Below are 19512 nucleotides of genomic sequence, written 5' to 3'. Positions count from 1 at the left end.
GATGATTGTGACAAGTTGGTCATCCCAGAGAAACTATGTAAAATGGACAAGTTCCTAGAGGTCCCGGGGCTCCCAGAAGCTTTTCCTATACCCAAGCGGGTGGCGGACATTGTAAATAAAGAATGGGAAAGGCCCGGTATTCCTTTCGTCCCTCCCCCCATATTTAAAAAATTGTTTCCTATGGTCGACCCCAGAAAGGACTTATGGCAGACAGTCCCCAAGGTCGAGGGAGCGGTTTCCACTTTAAACAAACGCACCACTATACCCATAGAAGATAGTTGTGCTTTCAAAGATCCTATGGATAAAAAATTAGAAGGTTTACTTAAAAAGATGTTTGTTCAGCAGGGTTACCTTCTACAACCAATTTCATGCATTGTCCCTGTCGCTACAGCCGCGTGTTTCTGGTTTGATGAGCTGGTAAAGGCGGTCGATAGTGATTCTCCTCCTTATGAGGAGATTATGGACAGAATCAATGCTCTCAAATTGGCTAATTCTTTCACCCTAGACGCCACTTTGCAATTGGCTAGGTTAGCGGCTAAGAATTCTGGGTTTGCTATTGTGGCGCGCAGAGCGCTTTGGTTGAAATCTTGGTCAGCTGATGCGTCTTCCAAGAACAAACTACTTAACATTCCTTTCAAGGGGAAAACGCTGTTTGGCCCTGACTTGAAAGAGATTATCTCTGATATCACTGGGGGTAAGGGCCACGCCCTTCCTCAGGATCGGCCTTTCAAGGCCAAAAATAAACCTAATTTTCGTCCCTTTCGTAGAAACGGACCAGCCCAAAGTGCTACGTCCTCTAAGCAAGAGGGTAATACTTCTCAAGCCAAGCCAGCTTGGAGACCAATGCAAGGCTGGAACAAGGGAAAGCAGGCCAAGAAACCTGTCACTGCTACCAAGACAGCATGAAATGTTGGCCCCCGATCCGGGACCGGATCTGGTGGGGGGCAGACTCTCTCTCTTCGCTCGGGCTTGGGCAAGAGATGTTCTGGATCCTTGGGCGCTAGAAATAGTCTCCCAAGGTTATCTTCTGGAATTCAAGGGGCTTCCCCCAAGGGGGAGGTTCCACAGGTCTCAGTTGTCTTCAGACCACATAAAAAGACAGGCATTCTTACGTTGTGTAGAAGACCTGTTAAAAATGGGAGTGATTCATCCTGTTCCATTAGGAGAACAAGGGATGGGGTTCTACTCCAATCTGTTCATAGTTCCCAAAAAAGAGGGAACGTTCAGACCAATCTTAGATCTCAAGATCTTAAACAAGTTTCTCAAGGTTCCATCGTTCAAAATGGAAACCATTCGAACAATTCTTCCTTCCATCCAGGAAGGTCAATTCATGACCACGGTGGATTTAAAGGATGCGTATCTACATATTCCTATCCACAAGGAACATCATCGGTTCCTAAGGTTCGCATTCCTGGACAAGCATTACCAGTTCGTGGCGCTTCCTTTCGGATTAGCCACTGCTCCAAGGATTTTCACAAAGGTACTAGGGTCCCTTCTAGCTGTGCTAAGACCAAGGGGCATTGCTGTAGTACCTTACTTGGACGACATTCTGATTCAAGCGTCGTCCCTTCCTCAAGCAAAGGCTCACACGGACATCGTCCTGGCCTTTCTCAGATCTCACGGATGGAAAGTGAACGTGGAAAAGAGTTCTCTATCTCCGTCAACAAGGGTTCCCTTCTTGGGGACAATAATAGACTCCTTAGAAATGAGGATTTTTCTGACAGAGGCCAGAAAAACAAAACTTCTAGACTCTTGTCGGATACTTCATTCCGTTCCTCTTCCTTCCATAGCGCAGTGCATGGAAGTGATAGGTTTGATGGTAGCGGCAATGGACATAGTTCCTTTTGCGCGCATTCATCTAAGACCATTACAACTGTGCATGCTCACTCAGTGGAATGGGGACTATACAAACTTGTCTCCGAGGATACAAGTAAATCAGAGGACCAGAGACTCACTCCGTTGGTGGCTGTCCCTGGACAACCTGTCACAAGGGATGACCTTCCGCAGACCAGAGTGGGTCATTGTCACGACCGACGCCAGTCTGATGGGCTGGGGCGCGGTCTGGGGATCCCTGAAAGCTCAGGGTCTTTGGTCTCGGGAAGAATCTCTTCTACCGATAAATATTCTGGAACTGAGAGCGATATTCAATGCTCTCAAGGCTTGGCCTCAGCTAGCGAGGGCCAAGTTCATACGGTTTCAATCAGACAACATGACAACTGTGGCGTACATCAACCATCAGGGGGGAACAAGGAGTTCCCTGGCGATGGAAGAAGTGACCAAAATCATTCTATGGGCGGAGTCTCACTCCTGCCACCTGTCTGCTATCCACATCCCAGGAGTGGAAAATTGGGAAGCGAATTTTCTGAGTCGTCAGACATTGCATCCGGGGGAGTGGGAACTCCATCCGGAAATCTTTGCCCAAGTCACTCAACTGTGGGGCATTCCAGACATGGATCTGATGGCCTCTCGTCAGAACTTCAAAGTTCCTTGCTACGGGTCCAGATCCAGGGATCCCAAGGCGGCTCTAGTGGATGCACTAGTAGCACCTTGGACCTTCAAACTAGCTTATGTATTCCCGCCGTTTCCTCTCATCCCCAGGCTGGTAGCCAGGATCAATCAGGAAAGGGCGTCGGTGATCTTGATAGCTCCTGCGTGGCCACGCAGGACTTGGTATGCAGATCTGGTGAATATGTCATCGGCTCCACCATGGAAGCTACCTTTGAGACGAGACCTTCTTGTTCAAGGTCCGTTCGAACATCCGAATCTGGTCTCACTCCAGCTGACTGCTTGGAGATTGAACGCTTGATCTTATCGAAGCGAGGGTTCTCAGATTCTGTTATCGATACTCTTGTTCAGGCCAGAAAGCCTGTAACTAGAAAGATTTACCACAAAATTTGGAAAAAATATATCTGTTGGTGTGAATCTAAAGGATTCCCTTGGGACAAGGTTAAGATTCCTAAGATTCTATCCTTCCTTCAAGAAGGATTGGAAAAAGGATTATCTGCAAGTTCCCTGAAGGGACAGATTTCTGCCTTGTCTGTGTTACTTCACAAAAAGCTGGCAGCTGTGCCAGATGTTCAAGCCTTTGTTCAGGCTCTGGTTAGAATCAAGCCTGTTTACAAACCTTTGACTCCTCCTTGGAGTCTCAACTTAGTTCTTTCAGTTCTTCAGGGGGTTCCGTTTGAACCCTTACATTCCGTTGATATTAAGTTATTATCTTGGAAAGTTTTGTTTTTGGTTGCAATTTCTTCTGCTAGAAGAGTTTCAGAATTATCTGCTCTGCAGTGTTCTCCTCCTTATCTGGTGTTCCATGCAGATAAGGTGGTTTTACGTACTAAACCTGGTTTTCTTCCAAAAGTTGTTTCTAACAAAAACATTAACCAGGAGATTATCGTACCTTCTCTGTGTCCGAAACCAGTTTCGAAGAAGGAACGTTTGTTGCACAATTTGGATGTTGTTCGCGCTCTAAAATTCTATTTAGATGCTACAAAGGATTTTAGACAAACATCTTCCTTGTTTGTTGTTTATTCCGGTAAAAGGAGAGGTCAAAAAGCAACTTCTACCTCTCTCTCTTTTTGGATTAAAAGCATCATCAGATTGGCTTACGAGACTGCCGGACGGCAGCCTCCCGAAAGAATCACAGCTCATTCCACTAGGGCTGTGGCTTCCACATGGGCCTTCAAGAACGAGGCTTCTGTTGATCAGATATGTAGGGCAGCGACTTGGTCTTCACTGCACACTTTTACCAAATTTTACAAGTTTGATACTTTTGCTTCTTCTGAGGCTATTTTTGGGAGAAAGGTTTTGCAAGCCGTGGTGCCTTCCATCTAGGTGACCTGATTTGCTCCCTCCCATCATCCGTGTCCTAAAGCTTTGGTATTGGTTCCCACAAGTAAGGATGACGCCGTGGACCGGACACACCTATGTTGGAGAAAACAGAATTTATGTTTACCTGATAAATTACTTTCTCCAACGGTGTGTCCGGTCCACGGCCCGCCCTGGTTTTTTAATCAGGTCTGATAATTTATTTTCTTTAACTACAGTCACCACGGTATCATATGGTTTCTCCTATGCAAATATTCCTCCTTAACGTCGGTCGAATGACTGGGGTAGGCGGAGCCTATGAGGGATCATGTGACCAGCTTTGCTGGGCTCTTTGCCATTTCCTGTTGGGGAAGAGAATATCCCACAAGTAAGGATGACGCCGTGGACCGGACACACCGTTGGAGAAAGTAATTTATCAGGTAAACATAAATTCTGTTTTTCACTCTCCGCTCTTCCGTGTGTGTGTGTGTGTGAGGAGCGGAGTTTAGTCAGTTATTGAGCCTGGACTGCTGTGGCTTTCCTTTCTTACGACCGGATTGCTGATCTGATCTTGTGCATAAGTCACCTCATCTGGAGAGTTCCCTTGTTAGTGGGTTATTCAACTCCGGTACTGTAGGAGCCTCAAGCACTCTGAGGTTTTTCTGGTTGAAGTGACAGGTGCTGTTTTTTTGGATATTATATTTACGTTTTTTCAATTTATTAATATATATCTATACTATAAATTTTATTTTTTGAGGGAATCGTATTTTGCAATGGAATCTGAAAAAGATTCTTCAATTAATATGGATAAATGTTTGCTTTGCTTAGAAGTCCCAATTGTTCTGCCTATGCAATTTTGTTCCAGTTTATATAAGGATACGTTAACCCCTTGTGATCCTTATGTCTCTCAGGATATAGCTGTTCTGGATATTCCTCAGCTTTCTCCTTAAACCTCCCAAGCCTTATCAGTTTCACATACAGTGCTTTGCATGTCCTCCTGGGGGTGTATATTTACCAGGGGATTTTGTCGTGCAGATTACTTCTGCGGTATCAACGGCTTTGTCTGCTTTCCCTACTTCGGGTAAGCGTAAGAGGAAATCTAAACATTTGTCTGCTAGTAAGGCCCCTGACCCCCACTAATTCTGCGCTGGTCAAACTTTCTTATTTGTCTGATGAGCATACTTCAGTAGCTTCTGAAGGTGAAATCTCAGACTCTTGACACTTTCGTAGATAAATCTTCAGAATCTGAACAGGTACATTTTAGATTTAAAATGGAACACCTCTGGTTATTACTGAAGGAGGTTCTAGCTACTTTAGATGACTCTGAACCTTCGGTTGCTGTCAACTCCACAAAGTCTTTTTTAAATTGGATAGAGTTTGTGATTCTCCATCTTCTGAAGAGGTTTTTCCTTTTCCAAGGAAAATGTCTGAAATTATAGCTCAGGAATGAAATAAGCCAGGGGATCCTTTTTCCCCCTTCCCCTGTTTAAAAAGTTTCCTGTTGATGACTCTATTCGCGACTTTTGTAGCACTGTGTCTAAAGTAGAAGGAGCTATTTCTACTCTTGCTAAGAGAACTGCCAGTCTTATAGAGGACAGTTACTCTTTTAAGGAGATCATGGATAAGAAGCTAGAGGCTTACTTAAAAAAGATGTATATCAATCAAGGATTACAGTGGCAACCTGCAGCGAGTATCGCCACGGTTGCGGGAGCAGCATCTTATTGGTGCGATGCCTTGGCTGATCTTATTACAGAGGAAACTATGGTAGAGGAGATCCAAGATAGGATCAAAGCTCTAAAACTAGTCAATACCTTTTATCTGTGATGCCAATATGCAGATAATTAGACTGGGAGCTAAGATGTCTAGCTTCACTGTACTAGCACACAGGGCTCTGTGGTTAAAGTCCTGGTCGGCTGATGTTTCTTCTAAGGCCAAGCTTTTGGCTTTACCCTATAAGGGTAAGACTCTGTTTGTTTATACCAGGTCTGGCGGAAATCATTTCAGAGATTACGGGTGGAAAGGGTTATTTCCTGCCTCAGGACAAGAAGAATAGACCTAGGGGTCGGCAGACTTCTAGAAGCCTTCCGCTGACTCTAAATCAGCATGAAAGTTCCGCCCGTGATTCAAGTTTGGATCAGGTGGGGGGCAGGCTTTCTCTTTTTTGTCAAGCCTGGATACGAGATGTCCCAGATCCATGGGCTGTGCACATAGTATCCCAGGGTTACAGAATGGGGTTCAAGTCTTTGCCCTCCAAAGGGCAGATTTCTCCTGTCAAGGCTATCCTCAAACCAGGTAAAGAAGGCCTTCTTAAATTGTGTAAAGGACCTATCCTCCCTGGGAGTTATTGTACTAGTCCCTCTAAGAGAACAAGGTCTAGGATTCTATTCAAATCTTTGTGTTCCCCAAAAAGGAGGGAACTTTTCGGCCAATCATAGTCTCAAGTGCCTCAACAAATTCCTCAGGGTCTTGTCCTTCAAGATGGAAACTATTAATTCCATTCTTCCTTTGGTATAGGAAGGTCAGTTTATGACCACTATAGACCTGAAGGACCTTTATGTTCCCAGTCACAGGGAACATCACCAGTTTTTGAGATTTGCTTTTCTGCACAAACATTTCCAGTTTGTTGTGCTTCCATTTGGTCTGGCCACGGCTCCCAGAATGTTCACTAAGGTTTTGGGGGCACTATTGACAATGATCAGATCCCAGGGAATTGCTGTGGCACCTTATCTAGACGACATCTTGGTTCAGGCGTCATCTTTTCAACTAGCTCAATCTCATACAGAGATGCTGTTGTCTTTACTTCGTTCCCACGGGTGGGAGGTGAATTTGGGAAAGAGTTCTAATTCCATCTACAACTGTGTGTTTCCTAGGGACAATAGATTTAATGTCTATGAAGATTTTCTTGACGGAGGTCAGAAAATCCAAACTTCTTGCTTCCTGCCTTTCCCTCCAGTCTGCCTTTCGCCTATCCGTGGCTCAATGCATGGAGCTGATTGGTCTGATGATAGCATCCATGGACATCATCCCTTTTGCTCGGTTTCATCTAAGACTGCTGCAGCTTTGCATGCTCCGTCAATGGAACGGAGACAATTCAGATTTGTCACAGAGGATAAATCTGGACCCACTAACAAGAGACTCTCTCTCGTGGTGGATGTCTCAAGAACATATGTCTCAGGGCACTTGCTTCCTGAGACCTTCCTGGGAGATTGTGACTACGAATGCCAGGCTGGGGAGCTGTTTGGGGTTTTCTGAAGACTCAGGGCCTGTGGTCTCAGGAATAATCATCTCTAACCATAAACATCTTGGAGTTGAGAGCAATCTTCAATGCCTTGACAGCGTTCCAGTCGGACAACATCACTTCAGTGGCTTACATCAACCACCTGGGAGGGACTCGTAGTTCCTTAGCCATGAAGGAGGTGATTTGCGTTCTGCAGTGGGCGGAAGCTCACAATTGCTTTCTATCTGCCATCCACGTTCCAGGTGTGGACAACTGGGAGGCGGACTTTCTGAGCAGACAGACTTTTCATCCCGGGGAGTAGGCTCTTCATCCGGAAGTGTTCTCTCGGATAACACTCAGGTGGGGATTGGAACTAATGGCGTCCCACCAAAACGCCAAGATTGCAAAGTATGGTTCAAGGTCAAGAGATCCTCAGGCCGTTCTGATAGATGCTCTAGCAGTTCTTTGGGCATTCTCTCTGGCATATCTGTTTCCTTAGTTTGCTATTCTTCCACGAGTCATTGCTCGTATCAAACTGGAGAGAGCATCAGTGATCCTAATAACTCATGCATGGCCTTGCAGGATCTGGTTTGCGGATCTGTTATGGATGTCATATCTACCTCCTTGGAGGTTACCTCTGAGGAAGGACCTTCTAATTCCGGGTCCTTTCCTCCATCCAAACCTAGATTCTCTGAAGCTGACTGCGTGGAGATAATGTCAAACATAGTTCTGTCTAGACGTGGTTTTTCTAAAGCGGTCATTGAAACTATGCTTAAGGCTTGCCAACCAGTTACTAAGATTTACCACCAGATATGGCGTAAATATCTTTATTGGTGCTAATCTAAAGAGTTCTCCTGGAGCTGGGTGAGGATTCCCCAGATTTTGTCTTTTCTTCAGGATGGCCTGGAGAAGGGTTTGTCGGTCAGTACTCTCAATGGTTAGATCTCTGTGTTGTCTATCCTTTTGCATAAACGTCTGGCAGACTTACCAGATGTTCAAGCTTTTGTTCAGGCCCTGGTTAGAATCAGGCCTGTGTTTAAACCTGTTGCTCCTCTATGGAGCCTTAACCTAGTTCTTAAAGTTTTTTGCAGCAGGCTTAGTTTGAGCTGATGTATGCTGTTATCTTGGAAGGTTTTATTTCTCCTTGCTATTTCTTCCGCTCGCAGAGTCTCTGAACTTTCAGCTCTACAGTGAGATTCCCAGTATCTTATTTTTCATGCTGATAAGGTAGTCCTTCGTACTAAATTGGGGTTTCTCCCCAAAGTGGTGTCAGGAAATTTTTGTTCCTCCTTTTTGTCCTAATCCTCCTCATAAGGAACATCTCTTGCATAACTTGGATGTTGTGCAGGCTCTAGAATTTTATTTACAAGCTACTAAAGATTTTCGGCAATCTTCTGCCCTATTTGTTTTCTCTGGAAAGTGTAAGGGTCAGCAGACCACTTCTACTACTCTGTCTCTTTGGTTGAGAAGTCTGATTCGGTTTGCTTATGAGACTGCTGGACAACAGCCTACTGAGAGAATTACGGCTCATTCCACTTGGGCTGTCTCCTCTTCTTGGACTTTAAAAAATGAAGCTTCTGTGGAATAGATTTGCAAGGCGGCTACTTGGTCCTCTCTGCATACTTTTTCCAAATTCTACAAATTTAATACTTTTGCCTCGGCTGAGGCTTCTTTTGGGGGAGAGGTTCTATAAGCGGTGATGCCTTCTGTTTAGGTCCTCCTGCCTTTTCTACCTCCCTGTTCATTCTGTGTCGTCTAGCTTGGGTATTGGCACCCACTAGTAATTGGAATGACGTCGTGGACGCTCCATGTCAAAGGAAACAAAATTTATGCTTACCTGATTTCTTTCTTTCCGGACATGGAGAGTCCACGACCCCGCCCTCTTTTTAATTTTAATTTGGCAGTTTTTTGAGTAAACCTCAGGCACCTTTTCACCCTTGTGTTTCTTCTTTTTCCATTTTCCTTAAGCTGAATGACTGGGGATTATGGGTAAGGGAATTTACACGTAACAGCTTTGCTGGGGTGCTCTTTGCCGCCTCCTGCTGGCCAGGAGTTAAATATCCCTTCAAGCTACTTAATTAACCCCGTCACTGCTGGGCATAATACAAGTTGGTGCGCAGCCCCATTTAGTGGCCTTTCTAATTTCCAAAAAGCAATGCTAAAGCCATATATGTCTATTTCTGAACAAAGGGGATCCCAGAGAAGCATTTAAAAATATCTGTGCCATAATTGCACAAGCCGTTTGTAAATCATTTCAGTGAGAAACCTAAAGTTAGTGAAAAAGTGAACAATTTTTTTATTTTATCGCATTTGGCGGTGGAATGGTGGCATGAAATATACCAAAATGGACCTAGATCAAAACTTAGGGTTGTCTACTACACTAAAGCTAAAATTAACCCTTCAAGCTACCTAATTGACCCCTTCACTGCTGGGCATAATACAAGTGTGGTGCTTAGCGGCCTTCTAATTACCAAAAAGTAATGCCAAAGCCATAAATGTCTATTTCTGAACAAAGGGGATCCCAGAGATACATTTACAACCATTTGTGCCATAATTGCACAAGCTGTTTGTAAATAATTTCAGTGAGAAACCTAAAGTTTGTGAAAAAGTGAACTTTTTTATTTATTTATTTTTTATCGCATTTGGCGGTAAAATAGTGGCTTGAAATATACCAAAATGAGCCTAGATCAATACTTTGGGTTGTTTACTAAAAAAATATATACATGTCAAGGGATATTCAGGGATTAGTGACGGATATCAGTGTTCCAATGTAACTATCGCTAATTTTGAAAAAAAAAAAATGGTTTGGAAATAGCATAGTGCTACTTGTATTTATTGCCCTATAACTTGCAAAGAACATGTAAAAATTGTGTATTTCTAAACTCGGGACAAAATTTAGAAGCTATTTAGCATGGTTGTTTTTTGGTGGTTGTAGATGTGTAACAGATTTTGGGGGTCAAAGTTAGAAAAAGTGTGTTTTTTTTTCCCCCCAATTTTTTCATCATATTTAAAAAAAAAAAAAAAAATTGTAGTAAATTATAAGATGATAAAAATATTGGTATCATTAGAAGGTCAATTTAATGACGAGAAAAAAGGTATATAATATGTGTGGGTACAGTAAAATGAGTAAGAGAAAACGTACAGCTAAACACAAACACTGCATTAATGTAAATATAGCCCTGGTCCTTAAGGATAAGAAATTGAAAAATGGCCTTGTCCTTAAGGGGTTAAGAGTAGATGTTTGGCTATAACAGTTCTATTTCCTATACCTGTAGTTTTATCAACTTTACTATTATCTAGTTTTTTTTCCTGATATCATCTAGAGCAGGGTTCTTTAAACCACGGGTCGGAACCCATTACTGGGTTGCAACACCATGTTTACTGGGTCAATGCTTGTGTGTGTTGTATGAGAGTATATGTGGTGTGTATTTCCTTTTACAACACTTCCAAGTTTGACTACTATCCGTAATAAAGTTTTAAGTGTTATCCATTTATCTTCTGTTTTATTTGAGAATACTTTATCCCAATGTATGCTATTTTAACTATTTCCTTGAATCATTTAATTTTGCTTACTTAAAATTAGAAATTTGGTTGAACCATTGTAACTGTTTATGGAAGGTGATTTCAAACATGACTGCTATGATCATGGTTACCCAAATGTTGGTTGACTTCTATGTTTGATATTATTTCTGTATTTTTGATAGTATTTTCCAGTATAGCTTTATTTCTAGTTGGTTTCCCTGTTTATTGTGACATGAAGTTATCTTTGAGAGAATTTAAAAATATATCACCCTTAGCTGTTTTGCTAGATTCATTGACCCAGTTTTATTTCAGGGTAGTTAAAATCTCCCATAATTGAAGCACTGGTATTGGCAGCCTTTCCTATTTGCATTAGCAATTGAGTTCCCTCCATGTTACTAACTGGTGGGTTATTAACATGTTCCTAGTAATATTTATTAGGAACAATCATTAGGATGATTTTTTCTCTCCGCTCTTCATTTCAACCTAGTGTCTCTGCATTTTTCACAGGATCATTATACAGGTAGCCCTCAGTTTACGCCGGGGTTAGGTTCCAGAAGGAATGGTTGTAAATCGAAACCGTTGTAAATTGAAACCCAGTTTATAATGTAAATCAATGGGAAGGGAGGGAGTTAGGTTCCAGGTCCCTCTCAAAATTGTCATAAGTAACACTTAATACATTATTTTTAAAGCTTTGAAATGAAGACTTTAAATGCTAAACAGCATTATAAACCTAATAAAATAATCACACAACACAGAATATATAATTAAACTAAGTTAAATGAACAAAAACATTGGCTAAACAGCATTATAAACCTAATAAAATAATCACACAACACAGACTTCACTTGCATTTTTCTGCAAACAGTTCTTTCTATGCATTCCAATCTGGACTGATTTATAGACAGGAAGTTCTTGTTCCTTTGAAATCCGTTCGATAGCTCAGGTCTGGTTAAACTCAGCTTGCTTGGCTTTGCTGCAACACAAGCAGACAGCTCCACCTACTGGCTATTTTAATCAATGTACTGCTTCTCAATGCTTTTCAATAGCAGTCACATGACTGGAGAAAAAGGTTGTTATTCTGAAACGGTGTAAATTGAACCGTTGTAAACCGAGGGCCACCTGTAAATATCTTCCCTTATTGTAGGTTTGTTATCCGGTTTAATATACAAGCAAATTCATCCTCCCCTTTGATTACTCCTGTCCCTCCTAAATAAAGTATAACCCTCTAAGTTAACTGCCAATTCATGTGAATCACCCCACCTTGTTACAGTTATTAAACACCCTTTTCTCCTGTTAAGTGTAGTCAGTCCACAGGTCATCCATTACTTATGGGATTATATCTCCTCCCTAACAGGAAGTGCAAGAGGATCACCCAAGCAGAGCTGCTATATAGCTCCTCCCCTCTACGTCATACCCAGTCATTCTCTTGCACCTGATAGGACGTGTGAGAGGACTGTGGTTGTTAAACTTAGTTTTTATTTCTTCAATCAAAAGTTTATTTTAAACAGCACCGGAGTGTGTTGTTTTTTCTCAGGCAGCATTAGAAGAAGAATCTACCTGAGTTTGTGTATGATCTTAGCGGTCGTAACTAAGATCCATTTGCTGTTCTCGGCCATTCTGAGGAGTGAGGTAACTTCAGAACAGGGGACAGCGGGCAGGGTTCACCTGCAAGGAGGTATGTTGCAGTATATTATTTTCTAAGGAATGGAATTGACTGAGAAAATACTGCTAATACCGATGTAATGTAAGTGCAGCCTTAAATGCAGTAGTAGCGACTGGTATCAGGCTGATATGTATGTATGTTTACACTGAGGTATTTCTAGGGAATGGAACTTCACTAAGAAAATACTGTATACATTTAACTTATATTTGAGCCTCCACTGCAGTGAAAGCGACTAGCAGCAGACTTATTAATAACATTTCATAATTTTATTTTTTAAACGTTTACTGGCATGTTAATCGTTTTTCTCTGAGGTACTTGGTGATAAAACTTCATGGGCATTATTTTTCCACATGGCTGTCGTTTGTTTATGAATAAAATCAGTTTACTGAGCTTCCCCACTGTTGTATTATGAGTGGGAGGGGCCTATTTTGGCGCTTTATTGCGCAGTAAAAATTCAGTCACAGTCTTCCTTTTTCTTCCTCCATGATCCAGGACGTCTCTACAGAGCCCAGGGGTCTCCAAAACTAGTTTTGAGGGAGGTAATCACTCACAGCAGACCTGTGAGACTGTGTTTTGACTGTGATAAAACGTTTATATTAAATTGTTATCCGTTTTTGGGTACTAAGGGGTTAATCATCCATTTGCTGGTGGGTGCAATCCTTTGCTAACTTAATGCATTTACTGTGAAAATTTGGTTGCTATAACTAATTTGGTTCATTGTTATTTCAACTGTGACAGTTTTTTGTGCTTCTTAAAGGCACAGTAACGTTTTTTATATTGCTTGTAAATTTATTTGAAAAGTATTTTCCAAGCTTGCTAGTCTCATTGCTAGTTTGTTTAAACATGTCTGACACAGATGAATCTCTATGTGCAATATGTTTAAAGGCCAATGTGGAGCCCAATAGAAATTTGTGTACTAATTGCATTGATGCTACTTTAAATAAAAGCCAATCTGTACATGTAAAGAAAATTTCACCAGACAACGAGGGGGAAGTTATGCCGACTAACTCTCCTCACGTGTCAGTACCTTCGCCTCCCGCTCAGGAGGTGCGTGATATTGTGGCGCCAAGTACATCAGGGCGGCCCATACAAATCACTTTGCAAGACATGGCTAATGTTATGACTGAAGTATTATCCAAATTGCCAGAATTTAGGGGTAAACGCGATCACTCTGGGGTGAGAACAGAGTGCGCTGATAATAATAGAGCCATGTCTGATACTGCGTCACAATTTGCAGAACATGAGGACGGAGAGCTTCATTCTGTGGGTGACGGATCTGATCCAAGTAAACTGGACTCAGACATTTCAAATTTTAAATTTAAGCTTGAGAACCTCCGTGTATTACTAGGGGAGGTATTAGCGTCTCTGAATGATTGTAACACGGTTGCAATTCCAGAGAAAATATGTAGGCTGGATAAATATTTTGCGGTACCAACGTGTACTGACGTTTTTCCTATACCTAAAAGGCTTACAGAAATTGTTAACAAGGAGTGGGATAGACCCGGTGTGCTTTTTCTCCCCCTCCTATATTTAGAAAAATGTTTCCAATAGACGCCACCACACGGGACTTATGGCAGACGGTCCCTAAGGTGGAGGGAGCAGTTTCTACTCTGGATAAGCGCACCACTATCCCGGTGGAGGATAGCTGTGCTTTTTCAGATCCTATGGATAAAAAATTAGAGGGTTACCTTAAGAAAATGTTTGTTCAACAAGGTTTTATATTACAACCCCTTGCATGCATTGCGCCTGTCACGGCTGCGGCGGCATTCTGGTTTGAGTCTCTGGAAGAGACCATTAGCTCAGCTCCATTGGATGAGATTATAGACAAGCTTAGAGTCCTTAAGCTAGCTAATTCATTTATTTCTGATGCCGTAGTACACTTAACTAAGCTTACGGCTAAGAACTCCGGATTCGCCATTCAAGCGCGCAGAGCGTTGTGGCTTAAATCCTGGTCAGCCGATGTGACTTCTAAATCTTAATTGCTTAACATACCTTTCAAAGGGCAGACATTATTCGGGCCCGGTTTGAAAGAAATTATCGCTGACATTACTGGAGGTAAGGGCCATGCCCTGCCTCAAGACAGAGCCAAACCAAGGGCTAAACAGTCTAATTTTCGTGCCTTTCGTAACTTCAAGGCAGGAGCAGCATCAACTTCCTCCGCTCCAAAACAGGAAGGAACTGTTGCTCGTTACAGACAGGGCTGGAAACCTAACCAGTCCTGGAACAAGGGCAAGCAGGCCAGAAAGCCTGCTGCTGCCCCTAAGACAGCATGAAGTGAGGGCCCCCGATCCGGAAACGGATCTAGTGGGGGGCAGACTTTCTCTCTTCGCCCAGGCTTGGGCAAGAGATGTCCAGGATCCCTGGGCGTTAGAGATCATATCTCAGGGATATCTTCTGGACTTCAAAGCTTCTCCTCCAAAAGGGAGATTTCATCTTTCAAGGTTGTCAGCAAACCAGATAAAGAAAGAGGCGTTTCTACGCTGTGTACAAGACCTTTTACTAATGGGAGTGATCCACCCGGTTCCGCGGTCGGAACACGGACAAGGGTTTTACTCAAATCTGTTTGTGGTTCCCAAAAAAGAGGGAACCTTCAGACCAATCTTGGACTTAAAGATCCTAAACAAATTCCTAAGAGTTCCATCGTTCAAAATGGAAACTATTCGGACAATCTTACCTATGATCCAAAAGGGTCAGTACATGACCACAGTGGATTTAAAGGATGCCTACCTTCACATACCGATTCACAAAGATCATTACCGGTACCTAAGGTTTGCCTTCCTAAACAGGCATTACCAGTTTGTTCTCTTCGGGTTAGCTACGGCTCCAAGAATCTTTACAAAGGTTCTGGGCTCTCTTCTGGCGGTACTAAGACCGCGAGGAATATCGGTAGCTCCGTACCTAGACGACATTCTGATACAAGCGTCAAGTTTCCAAACTGCCAAGTCTCATACAGAGTTAGTTCTGGCATTTCTAAGGTCGCATGGGTGGAAGGTGAACGTAGAAAAGAGTTCTCTATTGCCACTCACAAGAGTTCCCTTCTTGGGGACTCTAATAGATTCTGTAGAAATGAAAATTTACCTGACAGAGGACAGGTTAACAAAACTTCTAAATGCTTGCCGTGTCCTTCATTCCATTCAACACCCGTCAGTGGCTCAATGCATGGAGGTAATCGGCTTAATGGTAGCGGCAATGGACATAGTACCTTTTGCACGCCTGCATCTCAGACCACTGCAATTGTGCATGCTAAGTCAGTGGAATGGGGATTACTCAGATTTGTCCCCTATGCTGAATCTGGATCAAGAGACCAGAAATTCTCTTCTATGGTGGCTTTCTCGGCCACATCTGTCCAGGGGGATGCCCTTCAGCAGGCCAGATTGGACGATTGTAACAACAGACGCCAGCCTGCTAGGTTGGGGCGCTGTCTGGAATTCCCTGAAGGCTCAGGGATCATGGACTCAGGAGGAGAGACTCCTTCCAATAAACATTCTGGAATTAAGAGCAGTTTTTCAATGCCCTTCTGGCTTGGCCTCAGTTAGCAACTCTGAGGTTCATCAGGTTTCAGTCGGACAACATCACGACTGTGGCTTACATCAACCATCAGGGAGGGACAAGGAGTTCCCTAGCGATGATGGAAGTCTCAAAGATAATTCGCTGGGCAGAGTCTCACTCTTGCCACCTGTCAGCGATCCACATCCCAGGCGTGGAGAACTGGGAGGCGGATTTCCTAAGTCGCCAGACTTTTCATCCGGGGGAGTGGGAACTTCATCCGGAGGTGTTTGCCCAACTGCTTCGGCGTTGGGGCAAACCAGATCTGGATCTCATGGCGTCTCGCCAGAACGCCAAGCTTCCTTGTTACGGATCCAGGGACCCGGGAGCAGTACTGATAGATGCTCTGACAGCACCTTGGGTCTTCAACATGGCTTATGTGTTTCCACCCTTCCCGATGCTTCCTCGATTGATTGCCAGGATCAAACAGGAGAGAGCATCGGTGATTCTAATAGCGCCTGCGTGGCCACGCAGGACCTGGTATGCAGATCTAGTGGACATGTCGTCCTGTCCACCTTGGTCCCTGCCTCTGAGACAGGACCTTCTGATTCAGGGTCCTTTCAAACATCCAAATCTAATTTCTCTGAGGCTGACTGCATGGAGATTCTCGGAGTCAGTGATTGATACCTTAATACAGGCTAGGAAACCTGTTACCAGGAAAATTTACCATAAAATATGGCGTAAATACTTGCATTGGTGCGAATCCAAGAGTTACTTATGGAGTAAGGTTAGGATTCCTAGGATATTGTCTTTTCTACAAGAAGGTTTAGAAAAGGGTTTATCTGCTAGTTCGTTAAAGGGACAGATCTCAGCTCTGTCCATCCTTTTACACAAACGTCTGTCAGAAGTTCCAGACGTTCAGGCTTTTTGTCAGGCTTTGGCCAGGATTAAGCCTGTGTTTAAAACTGTTGCTCCGCCGTGGAGCTTAAACTTAGTTCTTAACGTTTTACAGGGTGTTCCGTTTGAACCCCTTCATTCAATTGATATCAAGCTGTTATCTTGGAAAGTTCTGTTTTTAATGGCTATTTCCTCGGCTCGAAGAGTCTCTGAGTTATCGGCCTTACATTGTGATTCTCCTTATCTGATTTTTCATTCAGACAAGGTAGTTCTGCGTACTAAACCTGGGTTCTTACCTAAGGTAGTTACTAACAAGAATATCAATCAAGAGATTGTTGTTCCATCATTGTGCCCTAACCCTTCTTCAAAGAAGGAACGACTTCTGCACATTCTGGACGTCGTCCGTGCCCTGAAATTTTATCTGCAGGCAACTAAAGATTTTCGTCAAACTTCTTCCCTGTTTGTCGTTTATTCTGGACAGAGGAGAGGTCAAAAAGCTTCGGCTACCTCTCTCTCTTTTTGGCTTCGTAGCATAATACGTTTAGCCTATGAGACTGCTGGATAGCAGCCTCCTGAAAGGATTACAGCTCATTCTACTAGAGCTGTGGCTTCCACTTGGGCCTTTAAAAATGAGGCCTCTGTTGAACAGATTTGCAAGGCTGCAACTTGGTCTTCACTTCACACCTTTTCGAAATTTTACAAATTTGACACTTTTGCTTCTTCGGAGGCTGTTTTTGGGAGAGAGGTTCTTCAGGCAGTGGTTCCTTCCATGTAAAGATCCTGCCTGTCCCTCCCGTCATCCGTGTACTTTTAGCTTTGGTATTGGTATCCCATAAGTAATGGATGACCCGTGGACTGACTACACTTAACAGGAGAAAACGTAATTTATGCTTACCTGATGATAAATTCCTTTCTCCTGTAGTGTAGTCAGTCCACGGCCCGCCCTGTTTTTACGGCAGGTCTAAATTAAACTCCAGTCACCACTGCACCCTATAGTTTCTCCTTTCTCGTTTGGTTTCGGTCGAATGACTGGGTATGACGTAGAGGGGAGGAGCTATATAGCAGCTCTGCTTGGGTGATCCTCTTGCACTTCCTGTTAGGGAGGAGATATAATCCCATAAGTAATGGATGACCCGTGGACTGACAACACTACAGGAGAAAGGAATTTATCAGGTAAGCATAAATTACGTTTTCATATATACTTTTGTGTAAAAATTCTTACGCTGGGTTTTACAAAAGGTTCCATCTTCTGGCTGCCAAATTCTTTCTCTAAAGTTATTTATATCATAAAAAGACACATCTTTGAATGCACGTTCACACTGTGCTCCTGTTAATTATTTAATGAGCCTGAAATTAAGATTCCAGAAACCAGTGATCTTAAACTTTAACACCTTATTGTATTACTGTAGACTTAAAATGTGCTTATCTAAAAGCATTATTTTGTTAAATGCGTGTGATAAACTACATGTTTCTATTAAGTTATATTGTGATAAACTACATTTATGTTTTAGATTATTCATAGTGTCATTGTTTTTTTGTTTTTTTACACATTTCTTGCAGAAAAATCGTCTGCAAATGAAGATGAAGTTCAGAAGGCAGATGTGTCCTCAACAGGACAGAGTGTCATAGACAAGGATGCACTTGGACCTATGATGCTTGAGGTAAACAACAATACTAGTTTCCTATATATCTGACAAAGAAGAAACTTTGTCAATTTTTTTTTTTGGTGCTTTCACCAGTGGTACTGCATATTACGTACCTGCTATAAAAGTAATTACTGCTCACATGATATCATTAGTGAAAACCGATGACATCATAGCTGAAACACTGAACCAGATATAATATGCACAACATACACACACTTCACCATAGAGTTTTCTTGCACACTCTGCATTACAATCCAATAGCCCTGGTACTCCTATCCAAAAACATTTATAAGAAAATATTTAAGAAAAAAGATAGGCACTCACAACATTTATATGCTTATAATCCCACCAATAATGCATTGAAGGGTGCATGATGTCATAATTACCACCAAAGCATTATAAGTGACATAAAACAGGTTGAGATCTGTGCATATCCTAAAAGGGCTAATTAATTTAAAATAGTTTGCATAAAAATAGAGTTTAAAAATTGCTGGCAAATATTTTAAAATAATTTTCAAAAATAAGCAAAATTAATTACATAGCTAAGCTGCCTGTAGCAGCTAACTCCACCCCTCTTATCAGTGTTTAGACACAGGCATTGTATTTCAACTGAGTTCCCAGCTTCTAGGCATGCTCCAGCAGATAATCCCTATTCACTTCTGCATTCTACCAAAAGAACAATAAACATGGATACAGCCATAAAAAGCAATTGTGTGGGGGGAGTTAGAGCTTTACTATTCAGAAACAAAAATGAAAGGGTTGATGGTGAGGCACTGCAGTATAATTTGCAGGTAAAGTACTTAAAGTACATATTATTATATGTTGTCTCAATCCAAACTTGTTTTATGTCCCTTTAACCACTGATATCCCACAATCTTGCCTTATTCATTCGTATATCTCCTTATTATAGCCATTTCTCTATATAAACTGCCAAATTACTACCTTACTCCTTTATATATATACGCCATGCATGCAGCCTCCGATTGCAGAGATGACATGACAGCTCTCCGTTTTGTTTACTAGCCTCGTTATGGTGCTGTGTATAACCCACGTGACCGATGTCATAAGTTGTTTACAGAACTTACTAGGTAACTTACCAGAGCCATAACATTAAATAGTCTATGGGATATTAGGTTATTTTATTTTGTATAACATTACACAAAATGCATTGTCACACATAATAGATGTGCAGCATTTAACCACAGAAGCAGAAATACATTACACTACAATGTTTGGTAACCTTGTTAAAGGGGACCCTAGATTATCCATAGTTGTTT

General features: G+C 42.3%; 1 protein-coding gene across 6 annotated transcripts in view; it reads left to right on the top strand.

Moving 5' to 3' along the window:
* Positions 1 to 19512, top strand: part of NCOA2 (nuclear receptor coactivator 2) — an 884149-nt gene that overhangs the window by 676233 nt on the left and 188404 nt on the right. For all 6 annotated transcript variants that reach the window (XM_053715109.1, XM_053715110.1, XM_053715111.1 and 3 more), the window contains one exon: positions 18150 to 18250. In XM_053715109.1, coding sequence (XP_053571084.1) covers positions 18150 to 18250 — 101 coding nt within the window. The remainder of the gene's footprint in view (positions 1 to 18149; positions 18251 to 19512) is intronic.

This window comes from Bombina bombina, chromosome 5 (assembly GCF_027579735.1).
Source record: "Bombina bombina isolate aBomBom1 chromosome 5, aBomBom1.pri, whole genome shotgun sequence".
In the NCBI taxonomy this organism is placed as follows: domain Eukaryota; kingdom Metazoa; phylum Chordata; class Amphibia; order Anura; family Bombinatoridae; genus Bombina; species Bombina bombina.
This window is presented reverse-complemented; position numbering and strand designations above follow the sequence as displayed.